General features: G+C 48.3%; 1 protein-coding gene and 1 non-coding gene across 5 annotated transcripts in view; both read left to right on the top strand.

Moving 5' to 3' along the window:
- The window catches only part of Ilkap (ILK associated serine/threonine phosphatase), a 24,138-nt gene extending 4,752 nt beyond the window's left edge, over positions 1-19,386 (top strand). Inside the window, exons 1-12 of one of the 4 annotated variants that reach the window (XM_023722131.1) lie at positions 3,306-3,365; positions 3,468-3,514; positions 3,839-3,895; positions 6,655-6,774; positions 7,899-8,025; positions 9,404-9,510; positions 10,061-10,154; positions 10,647-10,734; positions 11,864-11,985; positions 17,593-17,712; positions 18,481-18,562; positions 19,138-19,382. In XM_023722131.1, the coding sequence (XP_023577899.1) occupies positions 3,505-3,514; positions 3,839-3,895; positions 6,655-6,774; positions 7,899-8,025; positions 9,404-9,510; positions 10,061-10,154; positions 10,647-10,734; positions 11,864-11,985; positions 17,593-17,712; positions 18,481-18,562; positions 19,138-19,278 (1,068 nt within the window). In that variant the 5' untranslated portion in view covers positions 3,306-3,365; positions 3,468-3,504 and the 3' untranslated portion in view covers positions 19,279-19,382. Of the gene's footprint in view, positions 1-3,299; positions 3,389-3,467; positions 3,515-3,838; positions 3,896-6,654; positions 6,776-7,898; positions 8,026-9,403; positions 9,511-10,060; positions 10,155-10,646; positions 10,735-11,863; positions 11,986-17,592; positions 17,713-18,480; positions 18,563-19,137 lie in introns of those variants that run through there. The other 3 variants (XM_004637345.2, XM_023722130.1, XM_023722132.1) reach the window with 3 other exon arrangements.
- On the top strand, positions 5,049-5,160 carry LOC111818380. Its single transcript, XR_002822383.1, has one exon. It is a non-coding gene; the product is annotated as a U6 spliceosomal RNA (small nuclear RNA).
- Positions 19,387-20,037: the final 651 nt, after the last annotated feature.

Genomic DNA, 20,037 nt, shown 5'->3' with positions numbered 1-20,037 from the left:
GGAACCGGGGATTGAACTCAGACCCTTGTGCTTGCCAGCGAAGCGCTTATCCCACTGAGCCACCTCCCCAGCCCCCCAGGTTTCCTTGTTTGATCGTATGAAGTATGCTCCAGGACTCTCAGAGAGCCTCGGGACTGTCACTGTAGGATTATTGTGAGGGGGAGGTGATGGGATCCTTGTAGATCCTTTTAGATCACCTTTGTAGTCCCTTGATACATGGGGGCACCTTAGCAGGAGCATGGGCTAGGAAACCAGTCCACTTCTGCTGCCCCACTGTCTGACCTCAGTTCCTCAGTTTCCTCATTAGTAAATCAGTAAATCTGTGCCTGCCTAGTATAATGCCTTATAGACAATACTCATACAATTTTCCAAGTCTTTCTCAGTGTAGCCAGCAAACTATAAAGTAATCTCTGTTCAATGTCAGTCCCTCTTATATTCAAGAGTCAGAGAAAAAGGTCAGGGGCATTCTCTGGGGAATGTGCTGGCTGGGGAACTGCCTTAATGCTGTAGTGAAAGGAGGGGGCCAGGCTAGCACTGAGCTGGAAATGGTCCACAGGGAAAGAAGATTACTTTCACTGGACAGTGACAGTGCAAGACCAGGTTTAGATGGGCTTTTAATTCATGATGGCACGGGGGAGGGAGGGGTCAGTTGCTTTTCAAGTAGGTATCTTCCCTATAACATGCAGTCCTTTAAGTCCTCTGGCTGCTGCCCAGCTAGATACAGCGAGATAGTGCTGGATTGTGGCAGGTGGATTTGGAGTCTGTTAGAATGGGCACAGGGGCTCACCTTAGAATTGATCTACAAGAGTGGAGATTTTTGCAGGGGGGTTAGCATGTTGAGTACATAGTTAGCCTAAATACCTTTTTATGTCCTATGTCTTAAAAGTATAGTCAGCCCCCTTCATCTGTATGGCTGCAACCAAGTATGCATTGAAAGAATTCTAAAAATTGCATCTGGGCTGAGCAGGCACAGACTTTTCTTTGATTATTCTTTCCTGAATAGTACATCTAACAAGTGTTTAGTGTTTACATCATCATTAGGTGGTACAGGTATTAATTACAGGTATCATAAAGATGATTTAAAGCATACAGGAAGATGTTCCTAGGTTGCATGTAGATAAGGTCCCATTTCCCATGAGGGCTCTGCACATTCTTAGGCTTTGTGACCTGTGGGGAGCCCTGCAACCATTCACTCCAGGATACCAGGGAAAGATTTAATTTTCCTCTCCATAAGGTCTTTATGTCACTTGTGAAAAAAGGGAAAGTATTTGCAATTCTTTTTGTTTAGGGTGATTCTAAGGTAGTAAGGTATATTTTTCCACTTGGAATAAGGATATAAAACAAAAGTTGCTTTTTTTTTTTTTTTTTTAACTTGGGGACTTCTTTTTTCTAAATATTTTTAAAAATATTTTTGTATTTGATACAAGGTTTCACCACGTAGCTCAGGCTTGTAGTGATCCTCCTGTCTCAGCTTCCTCAGTGGTGGAATTACAGGCATGCACCACCACTCTGGTTTCAGACCTGCACAGTGGGCTGGGGATGCCAGGGATTGAACGCAGGTCCTTGTGCTTTCGAGACAGGCACTTAGACTGCTAAGCTATCTGCCCAGCCCAGGTATTTCTAGTATATGCAGTATTTAGTTTACTTCTTGCCTAAATATCTCTCAAGAAGTTTCCTTGCTTAGAGTTTATAATTTTTAATTTAAATTTTTGTTTTTAGGAGGGGGGATTGCTATCAGCTCATTTCTGCATAGGGGCAAAAAGACAGTATGGATGAACACATTTTAAATGCCAGCTTAAGCCACCAGGGATACCCGTATGAAGGTTCCACTGTGCAGTTTGTACCACTGATGATACAAGTGGTCTAGTCATGCATGGGACCATCATGCAGGCACTGATGGTTCAAGGCACCCAGCAGCAGGACATACAAATTATAGACCTGTTGGAAACATATTAAAGGATCTAAATTTGTTAAAGTGAATTGGGTTTTTTTGGTACTGGGAATCAAACTCAGGGCCTTGTGCTTGCCAGGCAGGTATTTATGCTGCTGAGCTATCTCCCTGACCCGTGAATTGGTTTTTAAGTGTATATACTTTTCAATTTAATCTTTGAGGCACAAGAAGGGGGGAACACAGCCTGTATGTTTGATCAGTAGATTGAACTTTGTAGGAGGTAATTGGACTGAATGGTGCCTTCCCCTTGTGTAGGCAGATATGTTCCAAGAACCAGATGGGTGTTTGAACCTCAAATAATTATTAACTTTCTACAGACTATGTTTCCCCTTATAGATACATATGTGTGATACATTTAAGTTTATAAATTAAGCACAGAAGAGATTGACAACAGGAGTAAAATAGAACAATTATAGCAGTATACTGTAATGAAATTTTGTGCTCAGCAGACATCATTTAGTAAAATAAAGGTTGTGTAAACCAAGCAGTGAGAGCCTGGGACAGTTGGTCTGACAACTGAGGGTTCTGCTGAGTGACTCTGCCTCGATTTGACTAAGTGGCAGGTAGCATATAGGGCAAGGAAACACTGGTGGATTTCCAGGGATGAGTCACGACCTGGAATGGCACACGATTTCACCAGACTACTTGGGTGCTGGGCAGCTGGCAACAGGAAGTGATTTTTTCTGTACTCTTCCATTTAATATTTTTGGACTGCAGTTGATCCCAGGTGACAAACTGGATGGTTAGACCCTGGCGGGAGGGGACTAGCATGCTTCCACTTCAGTCTTTTGTTTCTCTTGAGCTCCTCTGTGCCAGCGCATATGTTTAATTGCTTAGTGATGCATATGTTTTATGTGGAAGATAATAATGGGACATAAAAATTTAAGACATCTACTTTTGCAGGACATAAATCTTCAGATTTTTAAACTATTTTTATTTATTTGGTACTGGGAATCAAACTCAGGACCTTGCACTTGCCAGGCAGGCACTGTGCCACTAAGCTATATTCCTGACTTCAATCCTCCAATTTTCAGATAAAACATTTGTCTGACTTCCTCCTGAGCCCATCTATCCTGACTCTGTGAAACTCTTATTCACAGGAAAATACTTGTTTTCCTCAAAATACCTAGTGATCTTAAAATGCCTGATGAGGCTTCATTCATTCACTTGGACATTCATTGTCAATAAGTACTTTTTTAAAAAGTACTTTTTTCAATAAGTTTTGGCCAGCAAGATGGAATTTGAATATGACAGAAAACTTGACTCAAAGTGAGCAGTGTGTATGCCCCTTTGAATTCTATCCCAGAGGATGACCATCTGTCCTCTAAAAGGGTGTTTTGTGTTTTAGGGAAAGAAGCTCAGAAAGGACCACTGCTCTTCGATGGCCTCCCCCCGGCCAGCAGTACTGACTCAGGTACAGTCTTCAGGCTCTCCCAGGTGTGTGTCAACGTCTCTGCTCATCCTGGGATTGTAGTGGTCTCAATCTTTTTCCCTTTCCCCCATTTTCAACACACAGATGTTTTAGGTGTTGGACTGTCTTAAGTTTTGAATCCATGGCATCAGGTAAGGCAGAAAAATCTGTTAGTCACTAGCCCTGAGAAGTACTGCCTAAAAATATTGAGCAGTTTTCTCTGGTTCATTTGAGAATTGATTTTACTAGCTGAAATAAAGTTCAACTTTTTGAGGCAGAGTTTTTATTTCCTTTGAAGTGGTAGGACTTTAAAATAGGTTCAAGATACTACTCACTGCAGTATGAGTTGCCACTGGATTGACGCAAGAATTCCGAGTTTATTTCTATAACCTGCATAGGTGTCCTGGTGGGATGGATTCTGAAACATAAGCTTTACTGTTCTTTGTGGGTTCACTCAATGTTCTGCTGTGTTTCAGGGCCTGGAGGACCCTTGCTCTTCGATGATCTCCCTCCTGCAGGCAGCGGCGAGTCAGGTGAGAGGGAAATGGACTCCTCGGTGCTGGTGGAAATAACATGCTTTCCTTGTTGGCAGGATTTATGGGTAGCTTTTAATAGGATTTTGGATGACAGTGTAACATCATCATGTGGAAGCAAAAATTCCTGTGCTTTGATAGCATATCACTTTTTGGTAATAATCTTTTTTGTGTGTGTGATATTGGAGATTGAACTTGGACGTCCTACTGCTCATTATATCACCAGCCCTCTTACTAAGTACTTTTTAAAATTTTGAGACAGGGTCTTATAAAGTTGCTCAGAAATTTAAACTTACGGTCCTCCTGTCTGACCCTCTCTTGGGGCTGGGCTTATCTGAGTGTACCACCACACCCAGCTATTAACTCTGTGGCTCAACATATTAGAACAGACTTTTACAAAGGAAGAGTTCAGTAGTTTACTCTGAACCTTGGTATTAATCTTTAATTTAGCTTATTTTGTAGTATTGAGGATTGCACCCCTGATATCAAGCATACTAAACACTGCTGTACTACAGAGCTATAGCCCCAGGTCTATTATGAACTTTATTTATTTTACTTTATTTTTTTGCAGAACCAGGGATTGAACTAAGGTCCTTGTGCTTGCCAGAGAACTGCTTATTCCACTGAGCCATCTCCCCAGCCCCTATTATGAACTTTAAAAAAAAAAAAATGAGAGTCTTTTTCTGGTTTGCCTTGTTTCTGACAGACCCAGTGTCTTGAGCCTGTTAGCAGGGTCTGCCTTCCTGACGGTGTTTAACATTCTTTTGGTGCATGGAAGGGAAGAGTAGAGCACACAACCACAGATTTGTTTTTGTGTTGCACTGGAGTTTCTCTTGTGGTAAGGGTGAGAGTAGTGAGGCATGTGTAGTCCTGCATCATGTGTATTTATCTTCTGGTATAAAATTTGCCTTTGGGGCTCAGGATGTAGCTCAGTGGTATGAGCACTTACCTGGCAAACGCAAGGTTCTGAGTTTGATTCCTGGTAGATGCCCCCCATCACTTTACTAGCCACTCATAGTGATGCTTATCTGTAATCCCAGCCCTTGGGAGGCTGAGGATTGTTGTGAGTTTGAGACCAACCTACCCTACAAAGTGAGCTCAAGGCCAGCCTGAACTGCGTATGCAGACCCTGTCTCAAAAGGTGAAAAGACCAGTGCTTGCTTTGGCAGCACATATACTAAAAGAAAATTGGAATGATACAGAGAAGATTAGCATGGCTCCTGTTTAAGGATGACACGCAAATTCATGAAGTGTTCCATATTTTAAAAAAAGTGAAAAGAATAAACAAAACTTGCCTTTTGTCGTCAGGACATATGCTGCTATTCCAGCTAGGGGTTTTTTGTTATTAACTTATTACCATGAGATCAATGGGCTCAGCCTAGAAAGATTACGTTATATGTTCCCTATATCTTAGAAAAAGTATTCCAATCACTTACATAAGAATTTTCAAGTCTTCAGGACTGTAGACTCATATCCAGAATTACAGCATGGTCATAAAGCCTGAAACTTCCCAGTGTATGTAGACAGTGCTCAGTTACAGGAAAGGTTCAGCAGTGCAAACCGTTAACCTCATGGATTTCACTAAAGTGAAGATTCAGTTTTGTTATTTTTTAGTTATTTATAGGGAAAAAGATGATAAACTAGTAAGATTTAGTAAACAGTAAGCTTTAGAAGATGTATATATCGCTGATCGCTGGGGAGATAGCTCGGTAGAATAAGTGCTTGCCTGGCAAGTGCAAGGTCTTGAGTTCAATCCCCAGTACCACCAAAAAAAAAAAACAAAAAAAACAAAAAAAACCAAAAACTATATATCACTGATAACATGCTTTGGATTTTGCATCTCTGTATATACACAAACTTGCAGCTGGTATTTTGGATTGCCTGAGGAGACCAGATATTTTTCTTAAGCAGGCAAAAGTCATTTATGAAAATTGACCATATACCAAGTCATAAATAAATTCCAGTAAACTGTTTCTTTTTCCTTACCATTGAAATGCCTGGACATAGTCGTGTATGCAGTGCTTTTATGCTTAGGTGCAGAGAGCTTGTAGGCCCCTTTGCTAGGAGAGCAGCTGTTGTCTGTAGGTTGTTGGGGTGCCTGTGCTTGTTGGTTTTCAAGCTGTGCTCTGAGATGACAGTGTCTCCCCACATTACAGAGGAGAATTGGCTCAAAGGCTAAGGGACTTGCCCTCAGGACCCACCTCTGAGCCCAGACTTTTTGAATTCCAAACACATAAGAACTGCAGGTGCCCTGAGCTGTGGCTTTGAGTACAGAGAGGGAGGCAGCTGCAGCAGCCCTGGCTTGCCTTTTGGGTGAAACCTGCCTTTTACCTCATTTTGAGCCTCTTTGAACACTTGCTGCTTTTTTAAAGTTGTACAAGGTATGCCCATTTATTTACAGAATTTGGAAATGGCCCTATTTATTAGTAAGTGTCTTTGGGCATGAAACATGCGTATGTTACAGGCTAAACATATGTATGTATATTTTTACATTTTAATTTAAATTTATAAATTTTTACTGCGAAGCCTGTAGGACAAGTACTTCCAGGGTCACTGAGTCAGGATGTGCACGTAGCTGTGTTCTCCACTTGTGGGGCCTGGCACTGCACATGTCGTCCTAGGGCTGCCTTAATGCTATGTCACTGGGCCTTGCTGCCAGTGTCATCCTGTGACGAGGGCTAGGCTGGAGCTCAGTCTGGTGGTGACTGTTTCTGACAGTCGACAGCTGTATTTCTTTCTGCCTTTTCCTTTGTTCCCAGGTTCTCTTGCTGCATCAATTTCCCAGATGGTAAAGAATGAAGGGAAAGGAGCAAAGCGGAAAACCTCCGAGGAAGAGAAGAATGGCAGTGAAGAGCTTGTGGAAAAGAAAGTTTGTAAAGGTTTTCAGACAGTTTGAAAACACATGTATTAGACTTCATATTTTAAAACAACCCAGAGCAAAAACAGTTTCAGCTTTCTACTTACATTTTTAAGTTTGAATCTAAGAAATGGGTAGGGTTTCCCTTTCATGGACAGTTTCCAAGGCTACCTTTGGGCTTTCTGCTCTAACTTTTCTCGTGCATGTCTGGCCCTAACCCGGGTTAGGAAGCCCAGAACATTGTCTCAGCTTCTTGCAGGGAATGGGAGTTGATGGGCTACTGAGCCTCTCTCTTACTCCCAGTCTGTGGTTACAGTTGTTTATCAGCACCAACCAAAGAGAAAAAGCTGTGGATTTTCACTTCCTGTACTGACTGCTTTGTCCTTTGCATAGATTACTGCAGTGAGGTCTGTAGGTTGCATGGGGAGGGGATGAAAAGATCCTCTTCTGCTGAGGAGGTATGACCTTAGCTTAGCTTACCACAGGGTAGTCCTCTGTGTTTCATTGCTTAATGGCTTCAGATGTCAGAAAACAAACCACAGTGGCCCTGGCCCTTAACACATCCCACCAGCTGGAACCACGGTAGTGCAGGTGTGAGCGTCCCATCTGCAGCTTGTGGTGGTCCCACTGACAGGATGGGCTGCCTCCTGGGACAACACACAGACAGGCCCTGTCATGCACATGTCTAGTACACCCAGATTCTGTGCCTCATTAGGCTCCTGTCTGCTGCCTCCGCTGGAGTAAAAGCAACTATCTTAAGCATTTGCTGACATTCACCAGCCTTGAGCATGAAAATACGTGTTTCAGGGTCCCTAACATGACATTTGGGACAGACTCTCTTCCAAATGCAAATGATTCTGTTCTCCTCAAATTATCGCCTGATTGGGTGTTCATGGGCCCTCACAGTGACCGAGCCAGGCAGCACTGCCCTGACCCTTCTGTCTCGCTGGCTGGCAAGCATGTCTGCCTAGGTCAAGCCTTCCCAACAGCTCTGATGACAGCCACAGCCTACAGCTGGGGGCATACCTTGAGGGGTTCCACTTGTTTGTGTGCACTGCCCTAGGAGGAGTGCTCTCGTTTGCTCTGGGACTAGGACTTCAGAGGCCGGGTGCAGGTTTGTATTGGCTCTTTGTTCTTTTTCCCTAGGCTCCTCGGTGATCCTTGGTCTGAAAGGCTATGTGGCTGAGCGCAAGGGTGAGCGGGAGGAGATGCAGGACGCCCACGTCATCCTGAATGACATCACTGAGGAATGCAAGCCCCCTTCCTCCCTCATGTGAGTGTCAGTTCCAGTGTAGGTGGTACATGTCAAACTGTTCTAAGTGGCCTTTGGGCTGTCCTGTTTGTTTTTGCTCTGACATGGATGGGTGACCTGAATTCCTTTTATACCAGCTGGGGCTGGTCTCTGCCCCCAGGGGACATTTGTCAGTGTCTGAGGAGTTTTTTGTTGCACAGGTTGGGGACGAGGCTGCTGCTGGCCCCTGGTGAGTAAAGGCCGAGATTCTGCTGAGCATCTGTCAGCAACCTGCGGTGGTGTGCAGTGACTGCTCTGGGGGGGCGGCGCGGAGCGAGGCAGCATCTGGCAGACTTCTTAATCTGGCTTCTGGTGGGTAGCGCCAGGAGCCATTACTTAAAGTCTGACAAGAAGGAAAGGTGACTTAAGTAAACAGAGCCCCTAAAGAACAGAAAGTTAGAAGTGGTATTGAGAAAAAAAGACAAACCGCTTTCTGCAGACATACCAGCTGAAATGCAGTATTGGAGAGACCATAGGCACAGAGGGAAGACCCAGAAGGTAGGATAGAAAGTGGGGGTAACATGCTGCATTTTCCAAGCACAGTAATGTATGTAGCATAGTCACAGTTACATGTATGTGTAGTTTCCAGTCTGCAGTTACATGTGTACTGTGTATTATGTGGCACCAGTCAGTTGTTGCCTTGTTGCATGCCAGTGGGTTCTGCCCAGTAACTGAGGCCCCTGAAGAAGAGAGGGTGACACTGCTGCCAAGCAGCTGATCATGGGCAGAGGGTAGGCTGCCCGGACCTTCTGTACAGCCCAGAAAGGTGCATCCTTTGTGGGAGCATGAATATTATGTCACTAGCACTGCCACCCCAGAGAACCCAGGCTGTAGGTGACAGGTTAAGTGTGGTGGTACACTCCTGTAATCCCAGCACTCAGGAGGCTGAGGCAGGAGGATTGCTGTGTGTTTGAGGCTAGCCTGCGCTACATAATGAAACTGTGTCTCAGAAAGACAGCAAAAAAGATATTAAGCAAAATGTATTTGAGTAACAGTTCAGAAACCTCGCTGATTTTTTTTAAGATACCTCTGACTGTCTTGGACTAGTAACTGTGGTAATATTTAAAGCTAAATTTGATTTAAATAGGAAAAAAAGTTCTGAATTTTTATTTCATTCTCATTGAAAAGTCAGGGATAACAGGTCTTGGGTGGTTTTGGAAACTACTATGGGCTCTTCACCTCCAGCATGCGGTGAGAGTTACATTCTTTTTCAGTTAGTAGTCCAGCCTTCTTCCACTTGTCATGGGACGGCTGGTGAATAGCAGTGTAACTGCTGTCTTGCTCAGCTCGTTATCTGAGATGAGCTTTAACAAGGTGTGATCTTTGCTGTGAGAACCTCATTGATGCCCAATTTTTCCAGTACTCGAGTCTCGTATTTTGCTGTTTTTGATGGACATGGAGGAATTCGAGCCTCAAAATTTGCTGCACAGAATTTACATCAGAACTTGATCAGGAAGTTCCCTAAAGGTGAGACTGAAGTAAATTGGTTAATACTCGTTTTGGGCTCACATAGGTGGCTGTGCTCTGCTGGGAATGGGGTTTGGCTTGAGGAGGAATCACTGATCCGTTTTTCAGCACTGTGGGGCAAACGCAGGGTTGTGCTGTGCTGAACCGCATCCAGCGGTTGAGTTGGCCAGGGCTGGCTTCGAATTCACACCGCTCCGGTCTCAGCCCTCAGAGAAGCTGGAGTTCCCAGCACACGTGCCCCTCGGCCCAGTTATGAGACTTTCCATTAAAGGTGTAGGTTGGCAGGCAGAGTGGCCTGAGACTGAGGGAGTGAGCGTGCTCCGTGGTCCAGGTAGTACTTGTAGGTGTCCCCTGAATTGTCTGCAGCTCAGTGAGTGCCTTGGTCGCTTAGCTGTGGGGAAGCTGGGTGTCCAGTCCATGTAGGTTGTCTTGTAGGCAAGGAAGTAGATTGTTGTTGCTCGTGTGTAGGAGGCAGCAGATATGCAGAAATGACAGTGGGAAGACAGTCTTCCGTCCTTGAGAGCCTGTATTCTTTGGCCCTTTGTAATAGGAGATGTGGTCAGCGTGGAGAAAACCGTGAAGAGATGCCTTCTGGACACTTTCAAGCACACTGATGAAGAGTTCCTTAAACAGGCTTCGAGCCAGTAAGTACCACTCTGTGCAAAAGGACGGTTTAACAGAAACACTGTGTGGAGTGCTGGCCCCCAATAAGCCCTTTGATGCGTTATCTGAGGTAGAACAGAAGTAAGTCTGGTAAGCTTTGCGTCACTGCTGACACGCAATACCTGGTACAAGACACTTAAGAAGTGATAGTTTTAACTTGAGCTTGAAGTCCAAGGTGAATGGACCCACTTGGTTTGGGCCTCGTACCGCTCATGCGAGTACCCTGAGGCAGAGCCAGGAAGTAGAGGGAGACCCAGCAGGGTCCCACAGTCCTCTTCCCAGGAGTGCCTTTGGTGACCTAGGCCCTCCACTGGCTCCCGCCACCTGAAAGTCACAGCATGCCCTGGCAGCAGCACCTGGAAGCCAAGCCTTTAACTTGGGGAGCACGGCTGTACCCAGACTTGGCTATGAGTGTCAGGGAAGCACCCATTTGGAGTCTGATGGTGGTGATTGCATTTCTGGTGTCTCTCCAGGAAGCCTGCCTGGAAGGATGGGTCCACTGCCACCTGTGTCCTGGCTGTGGACAATACCTTGTACATCGCCAACCTCGGAGACAGTCGGGTATGTGGCTCTGGGCCACCCACCTAGGTGGTGGCACAGCTCGTAGGAGATTCTGAACAAATGGAAGTTTGACAGTGGCCAGTTGAACCTTTTGGAGGGATTGGTGCAGGGATTGGTGTGCTTTGACTGCTGGGAGGCAGTCTGTACGCTGGGCGAGTTTCCACCCTAATCGTGCTGCTTTCTTTCCCCCATGCGGTTGTTATACTGAGTAGTACTGTGGAATCCATGGTATCCAGGTGGCTTGGGTACTCATTTCTCTGACCCCAGGTGGTACTGAATGAGAAGTATTTACTCCTACCTCTCCAGATCATTTCCATTTCAGAGTAACTTGAAAGTTGTAGCTAGAAAATTACTAATTATCCCAGGGCCCAGGGGCAGTGGAGAGCCCAGAACAGCGTTCTCTACATTGCTGGTGAATAAAAGTGATGTGGAGCTCTCTGGGCTGCTTCAGGCCTCCCTGCTCCACTCACTGTGCCCAGTGTCATTGTCATGCCAACAGCCATTTCTGGCCCTGCGTCCCCCACAAGGGATCTGTTTATTCCTGAGGAAGCAGTCTCTGGGCTGCGTATTTCTCTATAGGGCTGCAGCAGGGAGCCCGATAGGCCCTCTGTTCTCCAGTGGACTGACTGTGGGATGTGGGTGCTTAGACCAGGTGACTTCTAAGTAAGTGGGAGGAGATTGGTGTGTGCGTGTGCATGCACACACACAACTGTGGAAGGAGAGGCAGTGTGAGTCCTGGCCCGCAGGTGGCTGGAGGTGTGGGCCTGGCACAGGCCGTGTGTCCTTTGTGACACTGCACAGTGAGCCTGCTGGTGGCGGGAAAACGGAGGTGTAGATGCCTGCCCTCAACATTCACATGTGGGACATGGAGGCAGCTGCCTGCCTCTCGTTGCAGCCGTGACAACCGTGGGGAGCACTGGCTCTGATCATCCAGGCTGTGTCGGAATCAAGACCCAGCCCACTCGTCCCATCAGGGTGCTGGGACTGCTCTTTGATACTCATTTGATGCAGAATTCTCTGAACTGTGGTTTGTCAGCAGGCAGCTGGCTCCGTTGTTAACCTTTTCCAGCTGGTAGCTTTAGCTCTTGCTCACTTCATCTCATGACTGTCACAATATCCCTCTCCCTAGGCAATCCTGTGTCGTTACAATGAAGAGAGTCAGAAACACGCAGCCTTAAGCCTCAGCAAAGAACATAATCCAACCCAGTACGAAGAACGAATGCGAATACAGAAGGCTGGAGGAAATGTCAGGTAACCAAGGGCTGATAGGGCCAGGCAAGGAGGGCTTTTGGCTACTGAAGCAGCCCTGAGACCTTCCAGGAGTCAGAAGTGTCACAGTCTTAAGCATGACGAGACCCTGCCTCTGGGCTGTCAGTGGTGATATATATGAAGGCCACGGCTGGCCTTCATTTCTATCCAGGCTGAAGCAGTTTTTACACAGGAAACATTTACAGACAGACCCTGCCTTAGAGTGTTGCTCACCTTTTCTCTATACCTAGGAATCTTCTTAAATTGCCAGTTGTACTGAATGGGTTAATAGTTTGAGGTGAGTTCTCCAAATAAAGAAATCTAAAGTGGTTAAAACAGAGTGAGATGGGGTGAGCCTGTGGTCCCTGCTGCCTGGGTGCTGCAACAGGAACTTAGGAAATAAGAGACCCCATTACAAGCACAGAAGAGTTTCAGCGTGTGCTGACCACCTCTGGGCTCTTGCGCAGCTTCCCAGGCAGAGAGGACAGTGCCACCTGATTCTGCCTTCATGGTATCGCAATCATTGAGGATCACAGGTCTGCTCAGATCTGTTCCCTGCCACCTTTCTCAGGAGACTAAATGAGAGTTTATCTCTTAGAAAATTCCCCTTGAAGGGTATTGTATGACAAACTTGACCGGAAGTATCTCCTTGGTTGTTACAAGTCTGACCACTAGTTTTATTTTTGTCAGTACAGAAGTAAGCTGTGAGCAGGAGCCTACAGCACACTGTGCGTGTTCGCTCAGGGACATATGTTACGATACAGGCCGAATTTAGCCAGTGGTATTGGGGTGCTGGTAGGGAGGAGTCCGTCCTCTTGGAGTAGTAAAGGAGACTGCTCACACTGACCTGTGTCCATAAGCCCAGTAGCATCAGGCCGTGGTCTCTGTCATCTGCTTGAGCTCTCCCATACGGCTACTGCCCTGTGGACCTCTGTGCCTGAGAGCAGAGGGCTTACCTGATGGGTCCCGCCTCAGGAACCTGCAGCAGCTCTCTGTCCCTGAGGCCAGGGTTGCCCCCAACCCCATTGTTCATTAAGATTTTCAAGCATGGAGCAGAACTTTAAAATAGTAAAGCAAATGTCACTACTACCTGCGTTCACCAGTTCACGTTTTACATGTGTGTGTGTGAGACAGAAAGTATTTGAAAATTATTTGTTGACTGGAGGGTTTAACACCTAAGTACTTAGACACGCATCCCCTGGAGGTAAGGACATTGCAGACTTTGTAGGTGACCCCTTTCATACCTGAGAGTAACACTAGGTTATAGTAAGTGGCTTACCTAACCCGTCTGTGTTCAGTTCCTCTTTATCCCCCACTGTTCTTTTTTCAGACTAGATTCTTCTGGAGACTGTGCGTGGTGGCACGCGCCCATAATCCCAGCATTTGGGAGCCTGAGAACAGGAGAATCACTGAGTCTGTTCTATGTAGTGAGACCCTGTAGATTCTGTAGTAACTACTTAAAAAACAAAACCAAAAAAAAAAACCCTCACACTGACTAGATTCTTGTAATCACATTTACCTTGGACTTGAATATCCTACATCCTACTAGGCTCTGGACTATGTTAGTCTAGACCAGCAAATTCACTGTACAGTTTTCAAGTATTTTGTATATACTGAAATTGGGTATAGAGCCTTTTTCAGAGTCAGATGCAGTATCAGGAGGGATGCAGTGTGCTGACGGTGCCTCACCTTGGTAGGCCTATCCTCCAGGACTGAGCACCCAGCTGTGGTGCTGCCAGCAGAGGGCTCTGTGGTCCCTGCCATTTTTCACCTGTTAGCGTCAGTGTCCCTTAGTGAACTGTGTGAGTCTGTGGCATTAGGGGTTGCGGGGGCAGCCCCTCCCATTGTCACTGGGTATCCATGAGGAGGCTGCACCTTACCAGGAGGGGCGATACCACCTCTTCAGAGAATGGAGTGCACGTCTGACTCTTTCCTGTTACCTGCTCTCAGAGTGAGAGTGTTCTGCAGATGGGCCATGTCTACTCGGGCCTGTGTGTGTTTCCTTGCCCATGTGCCACAGTGTGCTGTTCCGTTGTCCCAGGTACAGCCACAAGTACTGCTTCAGGGTGGCCCCTGTAGCCTTGTGACACATTTGTGGTCTCAAGAACCGGAATCAGTTGAGTCTGTTTAAGGACAGCTGGGAAACACATTTATAATTAGGAACTTACCTTGTTGTTTCTTACTCAAAATTAGTGTCACAGGGTTTTTTCCTATTTGACTTAATACTTCTTTTCATGCTGAACGTCTTGGCTCCTAATAACATTACTATAGTCGTCAGAAGAGCTTCAGAGTCATCATATCAGAGTCCCTAGCACCGTGAGACCAGGTGCTTCCTGCTGCTCTCCTGTCCTTGGAGTGAGCCTCACTGAAGAGTCAGCATTGGCACCATGTGGCCGGTGAACTCATCATCACCTGGTTTCGGTAGCTCGGTCGTTGTCATTAGTGTTAGTTTGTGTTCAGTTTGGAAGCTGTTTTTCCAAAAAAGTTGGCACGTCTGCGTACTCCTAGCAGGCATGTGGGAAGCAATGTGGCAGGTCCTCAGAATTCAACCAACATGGAAGCAGGAGAATCGGTTTTATGCTGTTAGGGTTTGTTTCTAGCTTTTTTTTTTTAATTTTATTTATTGGGGGGGGCAGCTCAGCCACCAGGGGGTGGGGCTGGCTGGCATGTGCTGCTGGGCGATTGAACAGCGGTCCCTGTGCTTTGCTAAGCTTGTTCTAAGTAGGTGCTTTAAACCACTGAGCCATCTCACCAGCCCAGGGTTTGTTTCTAGATGTCCCCCAAAGCCTCATGCAGTCATGGGGCAGCTTCTAGAGTCTGTGATTAGCTCATGATCCAATGCTTGGATTATGGGTTTGAGTGCTACATCCCCTGGGGTGGGTGGTCTGCATACAATATAAGGAAGACAGAGGGGTTGCTAGCTGTGGCAGCTGCTGCTCCTCCCTTTGCTCTTTGCTGCTTTATGCCACCATGAATGGCTGTCCTCTGCCATGTGCCACCCTGCCTTGGAGCCAGAGAGTATGAAACCTCTGTTAACTGAGCTAAATAAACCTTTCCTAGCTAAATTTTGGGTGTGGGGTATTTTGCCTCAGCAACAAGAAGAAAGTAACTGAGACATATGTCAACCTGGGCAGTTTATTTTTTTTTTATTTTTTATTTTATTTTTTTAAGAAAGAAATTACCTTCTTTTTTTTATTTATTTATTTATTTATTTATTTTGTGTGTGTGTGTGTGTGTGTGGCCAGCTCAGCCCACCAGGGGGCGGGGCTGGCTGGCATGTGGTGCTGGGGATTAGAACCACGGTCGCTGTGCTTTTGCTTAGCTTAGCTTGTTCTAAGTAGGTGCTTTAGACCACTGAGCCATCTCACCAGCCCTTTAATTTATTTTATTTTATTTTATTTTATTTTATTTTATTTTATTTTATTGTGTGTGTGTGTGTGTGTCCAGCTCAGCCCACCAGGGGGCGTGGCTGGCTGGCATGTGGTGCTGGGGGATTGAACCGTGGTCTCAGTGCTTTGCTAAGCTTGTTCTAAGTAGGTGCTTTAGACCACTGAGCCATCTCGCCAGCCCCAACCTGGGCAGTTTAACAACACTCGGTCTCAAGAAAGAAGGGGCTAGGGCTCAGGCTCGGCAGGGCCGCTCTCGCCTGCCGTAGGCGCTGTTTGGGTCATGCCACAGCCACACGTAAACCCAAAGTGGGCATGCCTGCGCTGCAGCACTCCCTTTTGGGTGTGTGCCCTAACAGACTGAGGGTAGGAACACACTGCACTCTGCATTCACGGCAGCGTTTCCACCACGGGAAGGAAGCAGCCCTGGTGATCAGCAGATCCATGTAGGGATCAGAAAGAAAGGAGAGTGGCGGCAACATGCCACAGCGGGGCTAGCGGGGCAGGCCTTGCAGACATTGGACCATCTACAGTGAGCTGGGCCTTGGGGCAGGTGGGTCCTCACCTGGAGTCAGAGTCCTAGGTAGTTGAAGGCCGGCTGTTGGGGCCGAGAGGATGGGGTGAATGCTCACCATTACAGGATGGGGTCAACTCAGAAAGGTAAGTCACGGAGAGGGTGGTGTGGTGGCCGCACAGCAAAGATGCACGGGCACCCAGAGGGTTAAGTGTTTGTATCTTGCAACAGTAAAAAATTGAGAGCCCCCCACGACCTGGTTCAGAGTATTGAGGTGTAGAGGCATCGTGCTTTTGTCAGTCCCTTTCACCTTGTTGCCTATTTTGTTCCTGTGTTTCTCAGAAAAATAAGCAAATCTGCGCCTGTACTCCCCTTTTTCCTTTCTTACTCAGCAGGTGGCTGTGCTGCAGGGCATTCACCGTAGCTAGAGGTATCTGAGCAGGTGGGAACCTTGCACTTAGGTGTGCCAGTGCTGTGCCCAGAACCAACCGCACCATGGGTCTTCTAGTTGTCCCTGAGGTGCCTGTCCTGCTCGCACACTGACTGTGGCACTTGCCATTCCTCGGGACCAGGAGCTGGTGCCTGTGCTCCCAGCCTTGGTATCTCACATATCCCTCTTGGAGAGGCCCAGTGGCAACTTGCTGTGTCCCCAAGCTCTCATGCCAGAGATGCTGAGGTCAGGGACACCACCAGGAAGGAGACTTCTCAGCCTCTGTTCTCTGGTTGCAAGGGAAGGCCTGGAACAAAGAGACGGCAGATGAGGCTAGGGTCTGTGGCTGCGCTGAGCTGCAAGTCCACTGCTAGGAACATGCTTCTTCAGTTGAGCGGGGATTGAAATGGAAGGAAGAAAGGTAGCAGAATAAAGCCTGGAAGCACGTGAGGGATGGGGGCCCATCCTAGGGATGTCAGGTACCCAGGGCCAGGCAAACTGGCGTGGCAGGTTGAAGCCACTCCTGGGAACCTTGGGATCCTGGAGAGGAAGGAGGGAGGCTGAATTTTCAGCAGTCAGTTAGCTAAGGGAGAACCGATTGTGAAACCAGGACCATGTTGTGCCCAGAATGCAAGCATTGCAGGGATCGACTCCAGGGCAGGGCCTGCAGTCCAGCAGCAGGCTGTAGCCCGTAAGTCAGCACTGGCCTCTCCTCAGGCAGAAGCCCATGGGGTGAATGGCTTGGACCTCCCACACAGGTTCTGGCCTGCTATGTTGAGCTGAGAGTATTTGTCACATGTCTCCAGCAGGCCACTAGCCACATTGTTACCAAGATGTTTTCTGAAATGCTGGGCTTCTCCTGGGCCCCAGCTCTGCTGCTCTTGTGGTCTCCTCTTGCTCTTGGTTGGGAGTTCAGGACCTCAGCCCCAGGCACTCAGCACAGAGAAGGCAAGGGGGCAGCCCCTATGTCTCCTGGAGTGCTGGGGGAGAGCCTTGCCACACAGCGGTCGGCTGTGAGACTGTCTTCTGGGGCTGCATGGGCAGTTGGGTGACAGGCCATGGCCTGTGCTGGCTTCTCACGGGTCTCAGACCCCAACCCGAGCCCACACAGGCCCTTGTAGGACATGCTTGCAATTTGAGAACTGCTCATGGCTGCACTAACATGGAGCCTAGTCTAAGTCTTGCACTCATCCATTTCCTGCCTTTAGGATCAGATGCTAAGTTCTGTGAACCCCTGCCCTGTCAGGCAGCATCCGAAGATGTTTCTCCCTTCCTTTTAGGGATGGGCGTGTCTTGGGTGTGCTGGAGGTGTCCCGCTCCATTGGAGATGGGCAGTATAAGCGCTGTGGGGTGACATCTGTGCCTGATATCCGACGCTGCCAGTTGACCCCCAATGACAGGTAAAAGGGCCTTCCCAAAGGCACAGCACACACGCAGTGTGTGGTTGTTCCTAGTCGGTGTCCAGTCTCTGCCATAGAGGTGCATGTGGGGAGATAGCAGTGTCTTAGGCTCTAGGGGTGTGGAAACAATGTAACTAATGGTTGGGGTGCCCGCTGAGGGGGTGCCTTGCAGCATAGTGTTGCCATGGGGAGGGGTGCTCCTGTTGGAGGCCATACTGTGGTGTCCAAGTGACCATGTTAAAATGCAGCCGAGCAGGTGCCAGTAATGGCAGCAGGGACTTGGAGAGGTGAGATGGTCTTGGGTGTTGGGACTGGCTGTGCAGGCCTGGCCAGGTGGACTTTAGAGAGTGAAAAGTGTTCTTTTCAGACCAACGCTACGGGCCCCTAGGGCCACAGGTCCTCAGTGTAAAGCACCACTGAGGATGCTTCACTTGGACCTGAATGTACCCTCAGCTGTATATCCTCGAGAGATGGTGCAAGGCTGTGGCAGTGGGTCCAGGGTGTTTGCCACGGCCCTGTGCCCATGGGCTTCTCCTTGACTGAGAAAGCAAGGCACCTAGCCTTGGGGCGGTGGTTATGGGTGGAGACAGGGGGAGCCCACTTGTGCTGTGTGACATCCCACTGAAAACTGCCTCTAAGGAGCACCAGTCTTGTAGTTATTTTTACAAATTGTTAGGCAATAGGGAGACAAGTGTTTATGCCGCTCTGGGCCATTTTGTCTTTATAGTCTGCTGCTAAAACTCCCTGATGTTTCTTCCTGGATGGTAGGTTCATTTTGCTGGCCTGTGATGGGCTCTTCAAGGTCTTTACCCCAGAAGAAGCCGTGAACTTCATCTTGTCCTGTGTGGAGGTGAGGAACGTCACCTTCTGGTGGCACTTATCCCAACTACACCTTCATTTCTAGGGAGCAGAGACCCCAGACTCCTTGTCCTCCTCTCAGCACCCCCCACCTGTGTATTTTCAGTACCCAGGGAACTCATAGGTCACTTCCTGCCAGCCCCAGTGAGGAAGAGCAGTGCCTGCCCTGGCTCCTGTGTCTCAGGAGTGATAAGGAGCCATCTGGGTCAGCTCTCCTGGGGCTGGGTCATACTCCGTGACATCCACAGCTTAAAGGATAAGTTTGATTAGGCCCACAGTTTCAGGGCATTCAGACCAGTGATAGCTGACCGGAGGCAGTAACTCATGGATTAAGGAAGCAGAGGTTTGGGAGAGCGCCATCTGGGCATCACCGGGGTGGCCTTGGCGGCCTCCCTGCAGCGGCCTCCCCATGGCCTGCTCCTGTACTGGGCCCCCGTCACAGCATTTGCACCAGGACCATGGGGCAGCTTGTGCAGCGGTGAGGACAGGTCTCCACCTCCCTCCCAGGATTCTCTGAATTCAGCCGAGATGCTGACTGCCTGCCCGGGCTCCTTTTCTTCCTGGTAGGATGAGAAGATCCAGACCCGGGAAGGGAAGCCCACTGTTGACGTTCGCTATGAAGCTGCGTGCAACAGGCTGGCCAGCAAGGCAGTGCAGCGGGGCTCTGCGGACAACGTCACTGTGATGGTGGTGCGGATAGGGCTCTGAGGGCTGTGTGCGGGCTGCCCTGCACGGTGTTTATGTGCATGGGCTGCATGTTTGTGCGCCCATGTGGGACTCCCACGGCTGTAAATAAAGGTTTCTTTCTTTTTTCCCCTGGTCTTTTAAGTTCCCCTAGCCCACTGTGCACGGGCCCCTTCAGAAGCTGAGTGTGTGTGCTGTGGAACACGCTCTGGGCCGTCCTTGTCAGGACCCTGTGAGCAGCTCGTGCTGGCTGGCTGCAGTTGCAGGAGCTAGGGCCCTTGCTGGGTTTTTACCCTCAAGGTGAGCCCTGGGGCAGTGGTGCCCAGCAGGGACAGGCTAGGACCAGCACCAACTTTTGGAACCCTCAAGTTGCCCGGGTGCTCCAGCTCCCTGCTCTCAAAGTCAGAGGACAGGCCTGACGCCCTGGGGTACATCGTGCACTGCGGCACTAGCTGCTTGCTGCCATACAGGACTATCCTGAAATCATAGGCAGCATGAGCCGGGGCCTGTGTCGGGGATTCAGGTGACGAGCATGCGTGAGCAGCTGATTCCTAGCACTTGTTTGCAGGTGGAACATGTTGCTCGGTTTTCTCCTAAAGCAGATCCTGGATTCTGTCAGTGCCTTTCCAGAGCTGCCTGCTATGTGCCCTGGGCCAGGCTCAGCTCTCCACCTTATCACCCAGCACTCAGGATGCTCTGTGCCCTGGGTCTGCTAGCTTCAGTGCTGTCCCTCCTCCAGCGGGTGAGAAGCTGGCCATCGGTTTGCTGTGGACTGGGACCAGA

This window comes from Octodon degus, unplaced genomic scaffold, assembly GCF_000260255.1.
Source record: "Octodon degus isolate 3935 unplaced genomic scaffold, OctDeg1.0 scaffold00089, whole genome shotgun sequence".
Classification (NCBI taxonomy): Eukaryota; Metazoa; Chordata; class Mammalia; order Rodentia; family Octodontidae; genus Octodon; species Octodon degus.
Note: the sequence above shows the minus strand (reverse complement) of the source record. Positions and strands in the feature narration are given on the sequence as shown.